Source organism: Canis aureus, chromosome 36, assembly GCF_053574225.1.
Source record: "Canis aureus isolate CA01 chromosome 36, VMU_Caureus_v.1.0, whole genome shotgun sequence".
In the NCBI taxonomy this organism is placed as follows: Eukaryota; Metazoa; Chordata; class Mammalia; order Carnivora; family Canidae; genus Canis; species Canis aureus.
Genome location: NC_135646.1, coordinates 21,074,234 through 21,096,296, shown reverse-complemented (window position 1 = coordinate 21,096,296; position 22,063 = coordinate 21,074,234). Strand labels below are relative to the sequence as shown.

The 22,063-nt window shown below is 40.2% G+C and overlaps 1 protein-coding gene across 4 annotated transcripts in view; it reads left to right on the top strand.

Moving 5' to 3' along the window:
- Positions 1-22,063, top strand: part of LOC144306232 (aldehyde oxidase 4-like) — a 64,525-nt gene that overhangs the window by 32,281 nt on the left and 10,181 nt on the right. For 3 of the 4 annotated variants that reach the window (XM_077885669.1, XM_077885672.1, XM_077885670.1), the window contains 14 exons: positions 608-770; positions 2,507-2,599; positions 3,351-3,520; positions 3,887-4,001; positions 4,556-4,678; positions 6,402-6,498; positions 10,108-10,232; positions 12,200-12,333; positions 13,702-13,789; positions 14,077-14,163; positions 14,347-14,538; positions 15,909-16,136; positions 18,901-18,996; positions 20,113-20,241. In XM_077885669.1, the coding sequence (XP_077741795.1) occupies positions 608-770; positions 2,507-2,599; positions 3,351-3,520; positions 3,887-4,001; positions 4,556-4,678; positions 6,402-6,498; positions 10,108-10,232; positions 12,200-12,333; positions 13,702-13,789; positions 14,077-14,163; positions 14,347-14,538; positions 15,909-16,136; positions 18,901-18,996; positions 20,113-20,241 (1,840 nt within the window). The remainder of the gene's footprint in view (positions 1-607; positions 771-2,506; positions 2,600-3,350; positions 3,521-3,886; positions 4,002-4,555; positions 4,679-6,401; positions 6,499-10,107; positions 10,233-12,199; positions 12,334-13,701; positions 13,790-14,076; positions 14,164-14,346; positions 14,539-15,908; positions 16,137-18,900; positions 18,997-20,112; positions 20,242-22,063) is intronic. The other variant, XM_077885671.1, reaches the window with a different exon arrangement.

Below are 22,063 nucleotides of genomic sequence, written 5' to 3'. Positions count from 1 at the left end.
TGAAATATTCAAAAGGTTAAATGGTCTTCATCCTATCACTCTCATTGTTTCTAATGTTTGGAAATTAAGTTTCAAAAATTCTTCCAAGTAGTGCTTTCATAATAATTTTTTATCTACCATAATATTCATTGTCAACAGGGCAGCACAACTAAATGTGGCTTTCTTTTCTCAGATACTAAAATGTTTTGATGCTTTCAAAGCATGTATAAACTTTCCTTTGTGACAGTGTTACAACTATCATCAATAATTGGGTCATTTTTCGGTCATTACCTGCACATGTGTGTGCCAGGCTTGACCTGTTTGCTGCGGATACAGCAGGGAACAAGACAGAGATTCCTTGGGAAGCTCTGATTTTAGTACTTTGTTACCCAAGCTCTTTGAGGGGAGTCATCATTCCCAGGCCTTGAAGTTACATATAATAATAAAGGAGGACAGTAAGGAAAATTTGGAAGCCACTGCAGCAGATTCTAAAGAAAGCTAGTGACATGTGTGAGGGTATTTTGTCCAGACTCCAAAGATGAAAGCTGATTTCCTCCATCTTCCCCTGCTCTGTCAGTTTAGCCAGTCTTCAGCTCTTCTGTGACCTGTTTGCATTCTTCTCTACAAGGCAATGGGATGACCAAATGCTGAGCGATGCCTGCCGATTGGTCCTGGATGAGATTGACATTCCGCCAACCGCTGGGGGCGGCATGGTAGAGTACAGGCGAACCCTCATCATCAGCTTACTCTTCAAATTCTACCTCAAAGTGAGGCGAGGACTGAATAAAATGGTAAATGACTTCTCCGGTCTCTGAGCCTTGACATTCTGAGCTGTCTGTACTGTGAAGGACTCCCCCTTCCCTTCCCTACTGCATCAAGGTTATCAGATGATGAGGACAGAGGGGATGGAGCCCACAGAGTGCAGCCTCCCAGCCTCCTTTGCCCTTCTTCTCTCTCCCCTCTCCTTCTCTCCTGGGCTGAGAAGGGGACAATCTTGCTGTTACATTTGCCCTATAGGCTGTGTGACAATACTAATATACAATATCGAGTTGATCTTCAGTAGTGAAAAGCTTTCAGTAAGTAAATTATAACATCTTTTCCTATTATAAAGAAAATATCTTGTTAAAACAATACCTTCTTTAACTTTCAGAAAATGTGGATAAGCCAAAAAGGAAAAGAAAATCGTTTGTAATTCCACCACCCGTAGATAACCATTACTAATATTTTAGAGTGTATCCTTCTAAACTCTTCTTTATGGATGTGTGCATATATGTGTCACACGTATACATCTATAGAACTGTTTAGTATAGCTTGCTTATTTCACTTAGTAACAAACAGCATTCGGTGTCATCAAATATTCTTCACGACATAATCACATAATGGTTGCATGATGTGTCTATGGATAGATGAGCCATTATTTGATCTGTTCCTTACTTTTGGATATATATATATATATTTTTTTTTTTTTTTTACTTTTGGATATTTTGATGGCTTCTGGTTTTTTAATTATTTTTTTCTTACCTAGCCTAGTTTAAAATGACCTTCACAGCAGTATTTCTCAGAGTGTGGTCCATGACTGTGACTGTCCCCATAATAAGTCATGAACTGACCCAAAAATGGCAGATAAATGACTATACACACATTTCTTTTATGGCTGAAAGCTTTATTCTATTAATTCAGCCAGTCCTTTTTTACCATTTTTGTTAACATTATTTATTATTAGCATTATCATAATATTCTAATATAAATTATTGCATACTCTTATTTATTACATAATATGTTCAGTATATATGTATATGATCAGCATATATCTAATATGTTATTACATATAATGTATTAGGTATGTTTTTGTTATTTTTTATATATTATATGTTCTCTTACATATTACATATTTTATCTTTGTAGAAAATGCAAAAACAGAGAAGCAAAAAATTTTAAAAATCAACTATAAGCCAATAATCCTACCATAAAGACTGTTAACATTTGCAATACATACATATATATTTCTCTCTTCTTTTTTTACAGGAAAAAGGGTTCATACTGTACATAAATTTTTGTAATCCTTTTTTTCACTTAATTATAATTCACGACAGTCAGTTCCCTCTTATTGGATATTTGGGTAATTCTAGTTTCTTTACTATGACAAATGATCCATAGCTGAACATCCTTGTGGATTAATCTTCATCCGCTCCCTCAGCTGCTTCTTTGAGATATATGCCCAGAAGATTGGCCTAGACTTGAAAGCACAGCCACCATTTGGAAGCGCACATATTTCCATCCATTTTGGGGGGAGAACTGGTCATAAAGGAAGTCTCCACTTCCTGGAAATAGCATACACTTTCCTGTGTGCATAAGTAGATATAGCCATGCTGCTGCTAGCCTAGGGAGCTGGACGCTCCGGACTCTCTCCCAGCAGATCTGGTGACTAATATCTGGGAGAATAAATTGGATAACCTATTTCTACATGTGTTTTTCCAAGCTAGTGACTCAGATTGTAAAGTTAAATGTGAAATAATCTTATTTTCAGGATCCCCAGAAGTTTCCTGATATCCCAGAAAAGTTCATGAGTGCTCTAGAAGATTTCCCCATAAAAACACCCCAAGGAACTCAGATGTTCCAGGTCAGTGGACAGAGTTTTTATTTTTTTATTTTTATTTTTTGAGTTTTTTATTTTCTAATCTGTCTATGCATTCAGATGCATGCATTATGCATATATCTCCCTCTTTTCAATAGCTATATTTTTTATTATTTGTACGGGTAATGTCTACCAAAACCAGCCAACATTACTTATTGTCACTCACACACGATTTGCTTGGTTTAGCTTCTATGGTTTTACTCAAGTCTTCACAAGGAATTAGATTATTAATGTCCCTCCTCCACTATTTCAGTTTTGTTGTTTAAAATATTCTCCTTTTCGTGGTAAATGCTTGTCCTTTCTTCAAAACCGGACTCTAAAAAAAAAAAAAAAAAAAACGGACTCTACATTCACTGCTTCTAGGAAGCCTTCCCTGCTTTAATACAGTCACCCTAAATCTCCCAGGAACTTGTATATTTTCTTTGCACCATAGTAGTTATATAAACTGTTCTTCATTGCTCTAGGAAGTTGATCTTGTCATTTTAATGTGTGTTTATGTCTATTCTGATACAAGCTTATACAATCTTTAAGAATGAGAACAATGGCTTCCTTTTGGGGAGGTGAGGGAGTAGATTATAATCAGAATATATCTTTTCCCATGATATTCAATAGACATTTATTAACGTTGACTCACAGATATGCATACCAATTGCCTATAATTTTTCTTGACTTATAAAACAGATCAGGCCAAATGAGAATGTCTGTAGGTAAAATAATTTACTTTATTCATTGACAGTGTGTGGATCCCTACCAACCCCCACAAGACCCCATCGGCCACCCAGTCATGCACCAGTCAGCCATCAAACATGCCACAGGGGAAGCTGTATTTAGCGATGACATGCCCCCAATTGCCCGAGAACTCTTCCTGGCTGTAGTCACCAGCACCAAAGCTCATGCAAAGATCATGTAAGGAAATAAAAGATGTTTCCATGTATTACTGGAATGCATTCATGATTTCACATTAAAATTGAGAACTAAATAAATAAATAAATAAATGAAATTGAGAACTTATATATTTAAGTCAACTAAGAATATTCATTTCCTCTTCTGGATGAAAATCAGTCCTTTTTTAAGCATATTTTTGAAAGCATCTAATGCCAAGAGCCCAAACACCTGCTAAATAAATGTTGGCACTTTTCAACACAGAGTTCTGTCCCATGATTTAGTTATGAGGTCCATTGTAATTTTTCCCTGTGTATGAGGAATCATTTATATTGTACTCTGAACTCACTCCTGCAACTTTGATGTGCATTTTCAAATTTTCTCTCCTAGATCCTTTGATGCTTCAGAAGCCCTGGCCCTTCCAGGTGTTGTTGATGTGATAACAGCAGAGGATGTGCCAGGAAGTAATAACCATCGTGGAGAGATTCTCTATGCGCAGAATGAGGTGTGTGATTTCTATGGGGCCTATTATTATTCAAATGCTCCACTGGAGACACCAAAATGACTATTGGTTTTGACTCTAACATCCATGGATTCATGTTCACATTACAAAAACTTACAGGGAACCAGGGACTCCACATCAGTGATTCTCAAATTCTCTCTTGAATTGTGGACCCTTTTGAGATTCTCATCGTAAGTCCTAAAGCCCTCTCTCAAAGAAGGCTTCTAAAATAATTATGAAAACTGTAAAAGCAATATAGAGCCTAGGACATTAAAAGAACCAACAGAATTTCAGGATGACTGGATTAAAGTGTGTGGTATGGGAATGGTGAGGAATGTACCTGAAAACAATCAGAAGCCAGGTAATTAAGTTCTATACCCAGTTTTTGTACCCTCTAAATCCCACTCAAGCCAATGTTTTAAATTATTCTCATAGGTAGAAACTAATCTTTCTTTTGGTCCAGAGACCCAAATGGGTAAATGTAAGAATGTGGGGACAGTTATTTCTTTTTAATGATTCTGTGTCTTAGCTAATCTCCACGTGTGGCTTTTCTGCAGGTGATCTGCGTGGGTCAGATTATCTGCACTGTGGCTGCTGACACCTATGCTCATGCACGAGAGGCGGCTAAAAAAGTGAAGATCACTTATGAAGACATAGAACCAAGGATTATCACAATAGAGGTAGTCAGGCCACTTTGTGTCTTCTAGAATGACTAGGGCAATATACTTCTGGCATAAGCCAACTGATAAAGGCACAAAATAGTATACTTTGGGCTCCATCTATACTTTGTTCAGTGTTATCTATAGATTCCCAGGGAAGGCTCCAGCAACCTGCACCTCGAGGCATAATACTGAGAATTTGCCTGCCTGGATTTCCCTTTCCTTCCTGTGACCACTTCTCCCATTGCTTTTTGCCAAGCCATGTCCTCAGAATACAGATAAGTAACACCAGAGGAATGTCCTTATGACCCATGTAAAACTAGTCAGTGGGAAAATCCACAGCACTGTGAAACTAAAAACAGTTGTGACGTTCACTGATTTATTAACATAACTCCCACTTCCTATAAGCTCTGGAAACAGAAATCCTGGATTTGTATTCTGACTCCATCTTTTAAAGGCCTCTTAATAGCAATGAAAATTTTAGCAAGTTACTTAAATTCCACTTATTTTCTCAACTGTAAAATAGGAACTATAAAATCACCTACAGAAAGGTCATGTGAGTTTAGATGAGAAAACCCAAGTGAAATGCTTATGGCAGCACCTGGGGAGATGTGAAATGCATGCAGTAAAAATTTGCTATTATTTTTGTTTTAGTTGTTGTTATTAATGAAGGCAAGAATGTGTTGCTTGGTGCTTTGTAGCCCCAGTGTTAGCAAAGTGCTAAGCCTGTGGTCTGTCCTAATAAATGTGTGTAGTGGAGGGAGAGATGAATAGGTGGGTACATGAGCACTATGAAACCCAGCCACGTAGGATGCAGTCTTCGATATCCTCTGATTCTCCTCTGTTCTTCCCAAGATTTGCCAAGTTCAAGTCTTTCCCAGTTATCTTTTAAATGCCTCTAGGTCTGCCCCCTTCTTTCCATTCTCAATTTCAGTCCCATTCCACCCTTTAGCCCAGATCTCACCATTTATTGTCAGATTTACTAGAGTAACCACTTGAAGAGGTTCTTGTACTCCATTTCAATCTGTTAACTTTTCTAAGCCTCAATGTTCATCAGGTCACTTTTCTTATACAATCATGTCCTCCTCAATAAGGTTTGTAGCATAGAATTCATGATCTTTCATAGTCCAAACTCAGTTCACCTTTGAAGTTCATCCAGATGCTTTTTGATAGAAAACCTGCTCCCCAGCCATCCTAGCCTTGTTCTCTTTTTGGCCTGTCAGCTTGTTTTCAACCTCAAACTATTGCTTTCTGAGGTATCCTTGACTTCAAAAGATTTTCCCTCTCTTCTCTAACTGTCCTAATTCCACACAATTCAGCACCTAATTTAGGTCACCTACGCAAGGCCATTTCTGAGCATCTCCAGTTCCATCAGCCTTCTCCTTGGTAAAGGAAGTAGAGAATATTCTCTTATCTGCCCCCACCCCCCACACCACAAAGTTGGCACCTTAATACCCAACTGCGTCAGGTCATCACTCAGCATTCTAGAGGATGGGACCTTGTTTCATATATGCTTGTCTCTCCCTCAGCTTCCTCAGAGCCCTGAACAAAACTGAGTTACCCATGCCTGTTGTCCATTGTAACCCAGTTTCTGCTGACTCTCCACACTGCTCGGATTGTCTGTTGTGGTGCGTGAATATCTGATAGAGCAGGTGCCTATCAGTTTGATGGGGGATGAATGGCTTATTAGGATGTGAAAAAAAAATCTAAATATTGTTTCGGTTTATTTGTTTTCCCCCTGCAGCAAGCCCTAGAGCACAATTCATTTTTTACCACTGAAAAAAAAATCGAGCAAGGAAATGTAGAGCAAGCCTTTAAATATGTTGATCAAATCATTGAAGGTAAGTGGTCTTGGGCCAGAAAAATAACTCCTCTAAAGTTGACTCTAACTTCTATCATCTGGTTTGAGAAATAGTGAAGCTCCAATGCAGAGCTCTCAACCGCATGTGATTTTTAAATCAAAATTTAAAGTGCACAAATAATAAGTTTGCAGTTTGATGAAATTTTACATATACATATAAATCTATGTAAACATTACCCACATCAAGATACAGAACACTTTCCAAGCTCCTGGCTGGCTCAGTTGGTAGAGCATTCAATTCCTGGTCTGGTGGTTGTAAGTTTAAGCCCCACACTGGGTGTAGAGATTAAAAATTTTTAATTTTAAGATTTGAAAATAAAATCTTTAAAAATATATATAGAACACTTCCAACACCCCCAGAAAGCTTTCTCTGGCCCCCTCTCAATCAGTAACCCTCCCAAAAGTCTTTATCACTACAGAAAATTTTACGTCTTTTGAACTTCATACAAATGAAATCTTACAGTATAACTTTCTTTGTGTCTACTTCTTTGATTCCACAGTCTGTGTGGAAGATTCATCCACATTGTGCATAGATCAGTACTTCTTTTTCATTGTTTAGGAGTATTCCATTGTATTCCACAATTTATCCATTCTACTATTGATGGACTATTTAGCTATTTTCAACTTGGCGATATTATGAATAAAGTTTCTATAATATCATACATATCTTTTGGTGAACATAAGCACTCATTTCCAATGAAATATACACAGAAGTAGCATTGCTAAATAACAGTGTTTTTAAGTATTTACTTTTAGAAGTTAATGCCAAACATAAAAAAAAAAAAGTTGTGTTCCAGGTATATTCCCATTAACAATTATGAGAGTTCCATTATTCGGTTATTGTCAGTCTTCTTAATTTTATCTAATCTGGTGGAGTAGTGTCTTATCATGGCCTCCGTTGAATTTCTTTGATGACTAATGATATTGAACACTTTTCAGATGTGTATTGGCCATTTTTAGATCCTCTTTTGTGAAATATATGTTCAAGTTTTTTGCCTGTTTTTTAAACTAATTAAAAGTAATAATTATAACTGATATTATAGTTACATTATATTGCTATAATTAATTTTAATATAATTAATAATATAATAATTACTTGATTTACTTACAAATCTATAGAAAGTTTCTTTGTTTTTGGTGTAAGTTCTTTGCTAGTTATAAGTATTGCACATATCTTCTTCCAGCCTGTGGATTGTGTGCTCACTGTCCTCATTACTCTTGTTCATGAACAAAAGTTCTTGATTTTAATAAAGAACAATTTGTTAGTCTTTTCTTTATGGTGCCCAGTGTTCTTGAGCCCATGAAGCAATCCTTGCCTATCCAAAGGTCATGAAAATATTTTTCTATGTTTACTCCTAGAAGCTGATAACATTTTTTAGCCTTGACATTGAAGCCTATGATCCATCTCAAGTTAATTTTTCTGTCTGGCATGACACAGGGTCAAGGTTCAGTTTTTTTCAAATGGATGTCCAATTTACCTGGCACCATCTGTTAAAAACTTATCTATTCCTTTCTTGAATTGCAGTGCAGCTTTTATGGCTTTCCAGGTGTCTACATATGTGTTGTTCTATTTCTGAACTCTTTATTAGATTCCACTCATCTGTTTATTTATCTTTGTAATAGACCACACTGTCTTACTTGCTATAACTCTATTGTAAGTTTTGAAATCTCAGAGTGTAATGTCGTTTTGCTAATTCTTTCTCAATACGACCATAGCTATTATAAGCTCTTTGCATTTCCATATGCATTTATCATCAGCTTATCAATTTTCACTAAAAATATCTTGCTGGGATTTTGACTGGAATTGCATTAAAACATTATCAAGTTAGAAACTCAAAATCTTAACAGTGATAAGTTCTAATCCATGAATAGGATAGGACATGCCTTTTATTTAGGCATAATTTCTCTCGATAACTGTAGTTTCCACTATGGAGATCTTGCACATTCTTCTTAATATTTATATCTAGTATTTGGTGTTTTATGATGCTGTTTTAAATGATATTTTTATTTCATTTTCTACTAGTTTGTGTCTAATATATAAAAACAATTAGCTTTTATATGTTGATCTTTACCTAAGAACTTTACTCAATTCACTTACTATTTTAAAAGTCTTGAATTTTCTGTATATACAATTATATATGACATATATTTTTATATACATATATATGACATATATATTTATTTATCTTTTCCAATCTTGATACTATAATTTATTTGTTGGTTTATTTGTTTGTTTGTCTGCTTTGACTTACTGAACTGGCAAAAACCTAGTTAGTATGATTTTTTTAAAAATACAAATACCAAGATCCCATCCTAGACCAGTGAAATCAGAACTTTGGAGTACAGGATGAGAGCATCAGTATTTATCTAAAAGCTCCCAGATGATCCTAAGGTATACCCAGGATTGAGAAGTACAACTCTTTACTAAGAAAATTATGTCCAGTCTTGGGTAAGAGAAATTAGTAATTTTCACAGAATCTATCACCCTCTCCTAAATAGTTGGAATAGAGAGCTTGGTAAGGCTTTTAATCATTTACTAAAATCTGGAAGACTGTTTCTTTTTTTTTTTCTTTTCTTTTTTTTGGACCTTTTTGCATGACTCACATTTTGTTGTCCCAAGAACTCTTTTGACTCCTGGCAAAAATAACTCCTCACTTATTTTAGCAGCACAGGAATCTTTTGGCTAATTCTTGTGGTTGTTATTCTTAATTGAATTATAGTTTTGTCTTGTTTTGTTTTCAGATTTATTTATTTATTTATTTATGATAGACAGAGAGAGAGAGAGAGAGAGAGAGAGGCAGAGACACAGGCAGAGGGAGAAGCAGGCTCCATCCCAGGACTCCAGGATCGCGCCCTGGGCCAGAGGCAGGCGCTAAACCGCTGAGCCACCCAGGGATCCCCTTAATTGAATTATAGTTGACATACATTGCCTAGTTTTAAAGTAAAATACTGAAGCATTCAGTATTTTATTTCATTTTAAAGTAAAAATGCCTTCCAAATATTGAAACTAGGGCCAAATGCCTCTTCTGGTATAACCTACAAAATGATAAGGGTGTACTGAGCAAGCCAAAAATCTCAGCTAAACCATCAGAAGCAAGCTGGTTTTAGGGAAAGAAACAACTTCAGATCGACCATTTTAAACCTTGTGTCCTTTTACAAACTACTTACCTTCTATGACTCAACAATCCTAATGTCACCAGATTGAGGGACATATTGTCATTATCTCCCTCTCCCCTTTTACAGAGGAGGAAATGAGGGTTTAATAACTTGGCCAAATTCACCAAAGAAATAATAGCACCTGGATGTATGGCCAAGTTAGTCTGTATCCTCAAGTCCAGCACATCATGGAACTCACCACCCCACTTGAGAGATAAGGAAACTGAAGCCAACAGAGGAAGTGAATGACCCAGTGTCATACAGCTGGTGGTGTACAACACATTTTAATTAGAAAAAAAAATGGTTTAATCAAATGATATGAAGCCCAGCTCTCCATAAGCTAAAGCAATTCTCTCCTCATAAACCAAATACCAGTGAGTCTCCTCAATTTGAGATTTTCAAATAAGCATTGTCCTGTACGTATGCCTTTCAGGTGAGGCCCACGTAGAAGGGCAGGAACATTTTTACATGGAAACACAAACTATCCTGGCTATCCCAAAAGAAGAAGATAAAGAAATGGTATTGTACGTTGGGACACAGTTTCCAAGCCATGTGCAGGTAACCGGATATTTTTGAAAATTGAGACTCCAGATGATGGCGTGCTATGAGGCACTACAATCAGGCACTCTGCTCTAGGGGACCTTGGATTCCTTCCACTCCTATGAGTGAAATTCTCTGTATACTTGACATAAGCTACAGTCCAGAATAAAGAAAACAGGGCAAATATTTCCCTAAAAGGGCAGACTTTTCAGAAAGATGAAAATCTTGCTAAGTTCCAAAATATAGGACGAGATTTACTTTACCCTTATAACAATTGATAGTGTAAAACCTAATCTCAGGGAGACCAAAGCCTTAGTATCATATTTAAATTTCCCTTTGTGTCTCATTCATGTTGCTTCTCTGTCTTAATGTTTGCATGTATTGGTGATGCACTTGTAAAGCAATTGCATTTCCAATGCTGTAGCAGGTGATTTCCAGTCCTATTCCAGTGGTTGAGATATAAGGCATTGCTTCACTCAGGCAAGTAAAGGAAATCCTCAGACATTCCCCTCTTCTGAGATGTGGAGATGTTGGTTCTAGAATAGTGACTGGCACAGGGGGATACTTAACCTGTTCTACTGGGAGGAGGAGTAATGACAAGCATTACTGAGTGGAAAAGCTGAGGTCTTCCTGGTAGAGCAGAGTGAGTTGGTACCTTGGGGTCGTGAAGGGGTGTATAGGCTCAGAGGGAGGAGGAAGCTGCTGTTCCAGGCAAAATGAAAACCTGAGGGGACTGGTGTTGAGCTGGGATGTGGCTGTGGCCTCCATGGTTGCAAGTTTTGAAGTGGACAGCAGAGGAGTGAGGAGTTACGGTTTTGCCCCTAAAAAGCTATGTGATCTCTCACAAGTTGCCAGGCACCAGTATCTTTTTCTATAAATTGAGGAAGGTGATAAAGATCACCTCTGAGATCTCTTTTGATAGAGAGTATGTAGTTCTGGGCTCCAAGCGGATAAGGTGTATGTCCCAGGTCACCACCGCTGTCTACCACCCACACCTTCTAAGGTACCACTAGTTAATTTCATGAGGCATTTCTGGGGTAGCTAGTGTACAGGGTGCTCACAGGCCACAGCCCAGAACCTGGGGCAGGATCAAAAGCAGGCTCAATAAAGGATTTGAATAGATAAAGAAGGTCTATGAATGTCTAATAAGCACATGAAATGGTGCTCACGGCATTGTTACCAGGGAAATGCACATCAAGACCACAATGAGATACCGCTCCACACCCACTAGAATGGCTGTAATCAAAAGACAGTAATAAGCATTGATGAGGATATAGGGAAATTGAAACCTTCATATATTGCTGGTGGGCACAAATGGCACATCCATTTTTCCACAGCCTGGAAAATAGCATGGCAGTTTCTAAGGATGTTAAATATAGTGACTACATAATAACCCAGTTCCATGTCTAGGTATCTAGCTGAGAGAATTGAAGTCATCTGCCCACACGAGAATTTATACTCGAGTGTTCATAGCAACACTGTTTAAAATAGCCAGAAGTGGAAACAATCCAAATGCCCATCGATTGATGAACGGGTAAACAAAATATGGTATCTCTGTACAAGGGAATATTATTCAGCTATAAATAAAAAGGAATGGAGTACAGTTCCATGGACAACATGCGTTCAACAACCTTGCAAACATTATGCCAAGTGACAGAAGCCAGTTGCAAAAGACCACGTATTATATGATTACGTTTATATGAAATGTTCCAAACAGGTAAATCTATGGAGACAAAGAGTAGATCAATAGTTACCTAGTGTTGGGGGCTGGAGGGAGATAAGGAGTGACTGCTCAGTAGATCCAGTTTCTGTGGGGATGCTTAAAATGTTCTAAAATTAGATTATGGTGATGGGTGTACAACTCTGTAAATGTTCTAAGTATTTGTTGAATTCGGTTTCTTCAGCGAGGCAGAGGGGAAGTACATAGCTGAGGAAGTAAACTATTACATTGCACTTATATGGCTTCGGGGACTTATCTCTTGCAGGAATTTGTGGCTGCAACATTAAACATCCCAAGGAGTCGAATCGCCTGCCACATGAAAAGAACTGGAGGAGGGTTTGGGGGAAAAGTAACCAAGCCCGCTGTGCTAGGAGCTGTCGGTGCCGTGGCCGCCAATAAGTAAGAGTCACTGTAGTAGCTGTTAATGTCAGCGGTCCTGGCAATGTAGATTACCACCGTGTCCTAGTCCTGCACCCCCGCTTTGGGCCCACTAGTCCTAGCCTTTCATCTCCAAAGGGTGTGGTTGGCATGTAGGCAAAGGAACACTGGACCTGAGCCATAGGATCTGCTCTTAAACTACCACTCACTCACAAGGTCACCTTGACAGGCCACCTCAGTTTCCTCACGGATAAACTGGTGATAATAATAGCCACCTGTCTCATGAGAGTATTACATAATAGATATAATCACTATATGCTTTGACTCAGATGTAGCCATGTATTACTTTTTCATTGACTTTAACTCTTTAAAATGTTTATGTTTTAAATTGCCAAAATAAATCAAGCTGAGATCGCCTGAGTGGAGGGAGGGTCAAAAGTGTAACCTTACAAGGGACATGTTTTGTCATGAAACAGAGTCTCCTGCTCTTGGGAATGTTCACTCAGCCTCTGCATCATCCACATGGAATAACCAGACACAGGAATAGCCATGACTTTTGTGAACCTTACTCACTAAATATTCAAGACAAACTTAACTTATCCTGGGCTACCGCTACAAAGAGAAAGTGAATACCTCAACTCATTGGCACTTTCCAACAATAGAAAAGGCTGTCTTATAAGTACAGGTGTACAGGTACTAGGAACATCCCTTCAGAAGTCAGAGGAGCCCTCAATGGACATTTCATGAACAGGGAGCCTGAATGCAAAGGAGGCTGATCAGGCTCAGCAAAGCATTGGTTCTCAACCTTTCCAGCCTCTACATCCCCCATGGCAATTATTTTAATGCCCCTTTTAATATCCCAAGTAAAGTTCATAATAATATAACCTATTTATACACATAGTTGCAAAATAATCATACAATCCCTTAGGGCTATATAAAAAAATTAAAGGAAAGTAACTTATAACCAAATAATATAGCATTTTGATATATAAATCTCAGATATGACTAAACCAGGATAATAATAGTAATTGTGCTTTTTTAATTTTAGTGTTCCCACAAACTTCTTTTTTTTTTTTAAGATTTTATTTATCTATTCATGAGAGACACAGGGAGAGAGGAAGAGACATAGGCAGAGGGAGAAGCAGGCTCCGCGCAGGAAGCCTGATGTGGGACTCTATCCCAGGACCCCAGGATCACGATCTGAACTGAAGGCAGACACAACTGAGCCACCCAGGTGTCCTGTCCCCACAGACTTCTGAAATGTTTAAAGCATGTGACTATCCCCATTGCCAACCTCTAAGCCTGATTATCTCAAGCCCCCCCCTCCCCATCTCTTTGTTTCTACAATTTATGAAGCATCCAGCATATTAACAGAGTCATTTCCTATAGGACTGGCCGCCCAATCCGGTTTATTCTGGAGCGTGGTGATGACATGCTGATAACTGGTGGCCGCCACCCACTCCTTGGAAAATACAAAGTGAGTGAGATAAAAAATTTTAGGAAACTGCCTAAAACATTGTTCATTGATACCCAACCAACAGTGAGAACAATTACTAAATTCCATACCATTTGAAAGGAATATTTGGATGCTGCCTATAACTGACCAGAACTTTCTGTTGAGATCCTAGTCAGCTTGGGTATCAGCCTCAGTGTCCCTCTGGAGACTGTCACATCAAACATGGTCTGATGACAACTGTGATCACATGTGTGTATATACTAACATGGTTGTATTGAGAAGGTTGTTTTACTTATATCACCTTGCAGATTGGATTCATGAACAATGGTGTGATCAAAGCTGCTGATGTTGAATATTATATCAACAGTGGATGTACTCCTGATGAGTCTGAGTCGGTAGGAAATAGGCCTTTCCCGTAGGCTACCAGTTGAGCTGTATTGCCACACTATCTTTGCATGAATATCTGTCATGCAAAGTAGATAAATTCTATGAAGGGTTCTACTTAGAGATAAAATTTGGTTAAGTGATTTTGAATATTTGATAGATGTGAAGTTTTGTTTTGTTTTGCTTTAATTCAGGTGATAGACTTCGTCGTGTTGAAATCTGAAAATGCATATCATATTCCTAATTTCCGGTGCCGGGGTAGAGCTTGCAAAACAAATTTGCCATCCAACACGGCCTTCCGCGGATTTGGCTTCCCTCAGGCTACAGTGGTAGTGGAAGCTTACATAACTGCTGTGGCATCTCAGTGTAATTTACCCCCTGAAGAGGTAAGAAGTCAAAACCCCCTAACAAAATTTTGACATCGTTGTTTCAAATATATCTTGAGTACCTACATAGAGCATTTTATCAGCTTCTAATCAGATTCAAAGAAATAAAGTACACCATCTGTGTATCAGTTAGCTTTTGATACGTAATAAGTCAAGCACAAAATTTAATGGACTAAAATAACAGGAAGTATTTCTTCTAGGTCTCAGGGTCAGCTGGGTAGCTCTTCTGGTCTGAGCCAGTTCAACTGGAATTTATGGTCTAAGACAGCTTCATTTATGTGTCTGGTGGTCACCGGGCTGATTGATCTAGGGGACATCTCAGCTGGGAAGGGTCATTTCCACTGCAGAGTCTCGTCCTCCAGTAGACTAGCCCAGATTAGCTCTCAGGGTGGTGGTCACAGAGTTCCTAAGAGTGGCGGGAATGTGGCAAGCCTTTTTCAAGTGTCTGCCATTATTAATATGTATTATCCCATGAGCCATATAGCAAGTCATATGGCCAATCCTAGAGTCAGGGTGAAACCACCTAAGGGCATGAACACAGAGAGTGGAATGATTGCCATTTGTGCAAACATTCTTCCACAGTTCAAGATTTTGAGGGGCTAATTTGAATAGTTAAGAATAAGGAAACATTGTGTAGGAGTAAAACAATTTTGAGTGGGGAGAATTTTGTATCACCACTAACAAAACTTGTGACAAGGCTCATAATAGACGGCACCTGTTAGGAACGCTTGGGTGACTCAGCAGTTGAGTGTCTGCCTCTGGCTCACGGGATCCAGAATCGAGTCCTCCATCAGGCTCCCTGAGGGAAGCCTGCTTCTCCCTCTGCCTATGTCTCTGCCTCACTCTCTGTCTGTGTCTCTCGTGAATAAATAAATAACTCTTAAAAAAAAAAAAAAAAGATGGTACCTGCTATTTCTCAGGGTTCTGGTGAAATTAACTGAGATAATACACATTCAACTACAGCTTGGAGCATATGAAGTATTCACCAGTAGTTTCTATTGTTATTATGATTATTGTTGTTATTGTGATGTTTATATATGTACACTTGTACTTGCATATATTTTTTTTAAAGATTTAATTTATTTACTCATGAGAGACACACAGAGAGGCAGAGGCACAGGCAGAGGGAGAAGCAGGCTCCACGCAGGGAACCCGACGTGGGACTCGATCCCGGGTCTCCAGGATCACACCCTGGGCTGAATGCAGCGCTAAACCGCTGAGCCACCCGGGCTGCCTGCACTTGCTTGTTTACAGCCACTTAAATAGTTTCCTCTTTAGAAGGACTTTCTTCATATCAGGTGTATGACAAAACCTTTGCTCCACTAATGGAATAAGTATGTATCCCTAAAATCCATATTATTGTCTTTCAGGTTAAAGAAATAAACATGTATAAGAGAATCAGCAAAACAGCCTACAAGCAGACATTTAATCCGGAGCCCTTGCGAAAATGCTGGAAACAATGTCTGGAAAAATCTTCATTCTATCCTAGGAAACTGGCTGCGGAGGAATTTAACAAAAAGAACTACTGGAAGAAGAGGGGCCTTGCCGTGGTCCCCATGAAATTTACTATTGGGTTCCCCGTGGCCTACTACAATCAGGTGAGGATGAGAGTGTCTGTCTTCTCGCCAGAAGCCCTTTCCCACACAACTGGCTGTCTGAAAACGGCAATCGTGTGCAACCAGGGATGGCCTGCTGTGGGGAGAAAGAAGAAACCCAGACATATTCCTATAGCAGGAAACAAAGCAGGTTTAGGAAGTGCTGGGGACCCCAGGTTTCAGAGCAGATCTGGAACCAGGGGCTCAGAAAGCAGTCGACAGATGAAGTCCAGCAGCTCCAGGGGTCTGACCTTGGGCAGGGCCCCAGGCATGAGCATTGAGGTATGGGGTCTAATTTCAAATCCATCAGAGAATTGGGAGAAATAAGGGGATCTCTTTCTCTTTCCTGAATTCTTAGTGGCAGCAGTGGGGTCGTTTGAAGACAGAACTTTCAAAAACACCTGAGAACAGACAGTTCCCCACGCACGCAGGACCTCGGAGTTACTACGTGAAAGCTCGGTGGCTGCTGTGCCTTCTTTTCGGTTTCACCTTTACCAGAGTTTCATGGGGCTCTGCTTCTGATTCTTATTTTTTGCTTCTATCCCCATCAACCTCTGAAATGTCCCCTTAACGAACCCATGCCAAGAAAGGAATAGAGGCCCCCTTCGTGGTATGAATGTCTCTCACCAAATTATCGTCCATACACCCCCTTCCCTGGAGTCCACTAACAAGGCCGAAGGCGGAACGAGAGGGAGAGAAGGGAAGGCCAGAAGCGCTGCACTGCTTGGGGCAGGTGTTGTGTTTCCCTGGCGGGGAGGGGGCTTCTCAAGCTAGAATAACCTGCAGACCCCCTTTAAAGGAAAAACAAAATTTGTGGACTCAGTGATCACTTAAATTCTTTATTTTGATGTCATTTACCTGTGAATAATCTCAAAACAAGGAATAAGCTTCTTATAGCTCCTATGCCTATATCAAATACAAACAAAATTGGAAATCAAATAAAAATAGTATTATAAATGCCAGTAAGAAAATAGTAACATTCACTTAATGTAGTAGATGATATTGCTCCTTTATTTTTTTTTAAAGATTTTATTTATTTATTCATGAGAGACACAGAGAGAGAGAGAGAGAGGCAGAGACACAGGCAGAGGGAGAAGCAGGCTCCATACAGGGAGCCCAACATGGGTCTCGATCCAGTGACTCCAGGATCACACCCTGGGCCGAAGGCAGGCGCTAAACCGCTGAGCCACCCGCGCTGCCCGTATATTGCTTCTTTAAAACTAAATCCTCGCTCACAAGATGAATGTAGTTCTGGCTGCTGCTGCTGCTGCTGCTGCACAAGACATTTTGAAATCTTTATCCTAAACATCTACGTAGGTTGTGATGACTCACTGTCCCATCTCTTGTGTCTAATATGCCCCATTAATTAAAGTAGTCCTCCTTGGTGGTTGTACAATCATCAACATAAAATCTAACGGGCTCTGAAAGCACATGACAATACTCACTGTTACGTGGTTATCCATTAGTCTCATTACATTATCATAGGGTGAGGCCCCTGGGTGGCTCAGTGATTGACTGTCTGCCTTCGACTCAGGGCGTGATCCCGGGGTCCTGGGATCGAGTCCTGCATCAGGCTTCCCGTGGGGAGCCTGCTTCTCCCTCTGCCTGTGTCTCTGCCTCTCTGTGTCCCTCATGAATAAATAAATAAAATCTTAAAAAAAAAATAAAAGATTATCATAAGGTGAAAACACAAAGTTTAAAAGTTCTTGCAGAGAACTTGATAGGCCTGAGAACACAGTCTGAGACTCAGGAGATGGCATGGCAAGCTGAGTTGATTTTTCAGTGGTTGGTAGCAGGGGCACAGGCATCAACACAGGGGTAGAGGCCCCCAGGGGGCCCAGGCACCAGCGTGAGAGAGGGAAGTGCTGTCAAGAAAAATTCCAGCAACTCGCTCACATAACGTAGCTCACCCCCTCTCTCCTATGGCCTGGTCCCTGGAGCCATTTGCACCGGCTGCGGATCCTCTCCCTGAAACAGCTGGCCCCAAAGAATAGAACGGCAATTGGTCCAAGGGAAGCAGCCTGGCACGGGTGTGGAGGACACGGGGCTCAAGTGAGGAGTTGTGGGTTCCGGTCGAGGCTCTATCCCAAACTAGGCACCTGGCTTTGGCGACTCTCCTCCTCCCTGGGCTCCTATTCCCCCCTCTGCAAAGTGAAGACTTTGGACTAAATCTGTGGATCCCAAACATGGCCAATCATCAAAATCACCTGGGAGCTTAAAAAACTGAATGCTTAGGCTCCACCCCCAACCTTCTCCTGAGTTGGAATTTCCAAAATGAGACCCATACTTGTTCCCATACTGAGATCCTGAAGGTCAGCAGCATTTGGAAACCATGAAAACATCTTAAGTTTCTTCCAGCATCTCTGGCATCCAAGGCAGTTTGTGCCTGGAAATTTACCCATACAGGTTCTATTTGCTGTAAAATTAATTTTCATGTCCTGGGAGAGATGAATAATAAACTATTATACAAGCTGGGGCTTTGGAGTGGCCTCAAAGCAATCACACAAGGCCCCCAGTGGGCCGGAGACGACTGGTAGGAGGGGAGATGAGCCACATTCATACATCGACATTGATGGTTTTCAAGTCTGGGGTTTATTTGACAGGGGTTGTCTGTTGCTACCTGTACTGGCTATTTTTTTTTTTTTTTAGTATAAACAGTGAGAGAGATTGGCTCAATAGAGCAAAATGTTCATCTAGCAACCTCGGCTAAACTCTCAGCGACATTTGGCCTCATCAGTTTCCAAACCGGTGTAATTATTTCCCCCAGGCGGCCGCTCTAGTCCACATCTACCTCGATGGCTCTGTCCTGGTGACTCATGGAGGCTGTGAAATGGGACAAGGCCTTCACACCAAAATGATTCAGGTGAGTTAAGTGCCTGTCATCTCTGCTGTAGCAAAGTATAGCACCTTACAATCAGCTTAGCAGCTTTTTCCCATTGAGCAGGAGACATGTCATCATGCTAAGTGCACGGATCAACTGTAAGACTCATCTTGATTTCAGGAATGCAGACTGCAGGGGGGTGAAGGACGTGGGTGTTAGAATTGAGAAAATAGGTGATAATATTCTTCCTGAAAAAAAAAACCAGGTAGTCTGAAAAATGGGATTCCAGCTTTCACAGATAAAATACTTTTCAACTTTGTGGCACCTGCTCAAAGCAATCTTATGTTAATTCAGATCTCCGATTAGAAATGGATGTGTTTAATAAGATCAGAAATTATGTTCACAGAATTCACAACCCACTTAGGAACTCCATATAACTGGCCATTCTGTGTACTAATTCGAAGAAGTATTTCTAATACTTTTTAAAGAACAAAGGATTATTTGCCATAAGAAATTTTCCTTCTTCTTTTAATATCAAATAAGAATTTGTTGAAAATGACACCTGAATCAAAAATATGGAAGCAGGTATGCGTGGGAGAGGGCAGAGGAAGACAAAGCTTCTCTCCCAATGAGAAATACGGAGAAGGTACTTTCTTTGAGAAAATAATATTATTCAATAGAGTGCTTGGAATTAGGAAATTACAAAAATCCGCAGGGCCTTCTCTGAACATATCTTGCTTCTTTACAAACAAAATCCTTATGGCTGCGGAATGTTCCACCAAAGAATCATAATCTGCCAAATTGTCTGTAAATCACAAGAAAATGAAGGTAAAACATTAAGATCAGGACCTCAGCCCTGCCTGCATGTGTCATACTAAACTAGATGTCCCAGAGTGACCATACTGCCACATGGTTCCACATGGAAACTGGTTTAAAAAAAAAAAAAAAAACACAAGAAGATTCTTTGGTTGCTTCAAACTAATAATCTGCATATAAAATTCAAGATGCTGTCTTAAATGTTTGTCCCAGTAAGACAGTCAAGTTTTATACTCAGTTCAAAAAAAAGAATCAGAAGGTTTTTAATTGGGGGGGGGGGTATGTGGGGAGGTGTGCTTAAAGTCAATGAAATAAATAATATTTCTCTTCTGCTTATGGCAGGTGGCTAGTCGAGAACTGAACATCCCCCAGTCGTACATACACCTGTCTGAGACAAGCACCGTCACGGTGCCCAACGCTTCCTTCACGGCGGCGTCAATGGGAGCAGACATCAACGGGAAGGCTGTACAGGTGACGTTTCTTTCAGTTCTCACTCAGTGACAATGCTGGAGGACACCTTGTCCCACACCTTCTTTTATGGAAAATGAAACTGAGTCCAAGTCAAGTGGCTGGTTGCAGATCATTCAGCTAATTACCTGCCAAGCCAAGACTCCAAGTCCAGCTCTCTGAGGATCCCAGCTGGTGCTCTTTCTGCTGCCCTGAGCTGTTTTTCATCATTAATTTTCTGCTGCATGTGAAACCTGCACCTTCAGCAACCCCCCCCCCCCCCCCCCGCGCCGGCCTTGTGTTAGAGTTGAGAATCTCTTCCCACTCTCACCCCAGCACACCAGAGAAATGCAGAGTAATCGCAGCACTAACAGGATATCCTCAATCCAGGAAGGGCTTGACCTGTCTTTTAACCTCTCTAAGGATCAGTTTCCTCTTCTGCAAAACTTCACCCAAATACCACCCATCTCATAGAATCATGTGGCTCGCAGAGATCATGCAACAAAGCTGCCACCACCACCCCCTCCCCACCCTACAACCTCCAGAAAACCACTAATTGACCGTTAGTCACCCACAGAGACAAACACCTAGATGAAAAGAGAAAATTTCAACCTGTTGAATATACCCATATATCATGTGAACCATGGATTCCCAAAGTATGTTCCTTGGATCAGTGGTCCCATGATGTTCTCAGTGGGGAAAAAAGGATTCTGTAGTCAACAAGTTTGGAAAATGTTGCAGGCTACATCCCATTCATAGAGGCTTATGATGCATATTAGCATCATAAAGGCTCTGACAAGTCCAGCAGTAAAGAAACCTCTTTAACTTTGTTTCACTGTTATTCCCAAGCTTGCTTAATTATGAAAAAATTTTCATTAATAAAACCCCTCTTAAAATCTATGGAATCAGCACCCAAGAAAAACAGTCTGGGAAATTCTAATTTGGTTAAAACAAGTAGGTGACTGAGTCCATTTTTCACCTTTTAACCAGATTCTGGTTGCCTTGCAAGCACAGGTGGCACAGAGACACCTAGTGCATGACTAAGGCATAGTCTTGGGCATTGATAAAGCAGAGACACCAGTATGTGTGTGTGTGTGTGTGTGTGTGTGTACACACACACACACACACACAATGTTTTTAGAAATATTTTGATATTTTATAATGAAGAATCATCACAATAAAAGTCATAAATTTGTGTGACTTCACACTTATTTTTTTATTGGAGCTCAATTTGCCAACATATAGCATATCACCTAGTGCTCATCCCGTCAAGTGCCCCCCTCAGTGCCCATCACCCAGTCACCCCCACCCCCTGCCCACCTCCCTTTCCACTACCCCTTGTTCGTTTCCCAGAGCTAGGAGTCTCTCATGTTCTGTCTCCCTCACTGATATTTCCCACTCATTTTCTCTCCTTTCCCCTTTATTCCCTTTCACTATTTTTTATATTCCCCAAATGAATGAGACCATATAATGTTTGTCCTTCTCCGACTGACTTACTTCACTCAGCATAATACCCTCCAGTTCCATCCACGTCGAAGCAAATGGTAGGTATTCATTGTTTCTAATGGCTGAGGAATATTCCATTGTATACATAGACCACAGCTTCTTTATCCATTCATCTTCTGATGGACACTGAGGCTCCTTCCACAGTGTGGCTATTGTGGACATTGCCGCTATAAACATCGGGGTGCAGGTGTCCCGGTGTTTCACTGCATCTGTATCTTTGGGGTAAATCCCCAGCAGTGCAATTGCTGGGTCGTAGGGCAGGTCTATTTTTAACTCTTTGAGGAACCTCCACACGGTTTTCCAGAGTGGCTGCACCAGTTCACATTCCTACCAGCAGTGC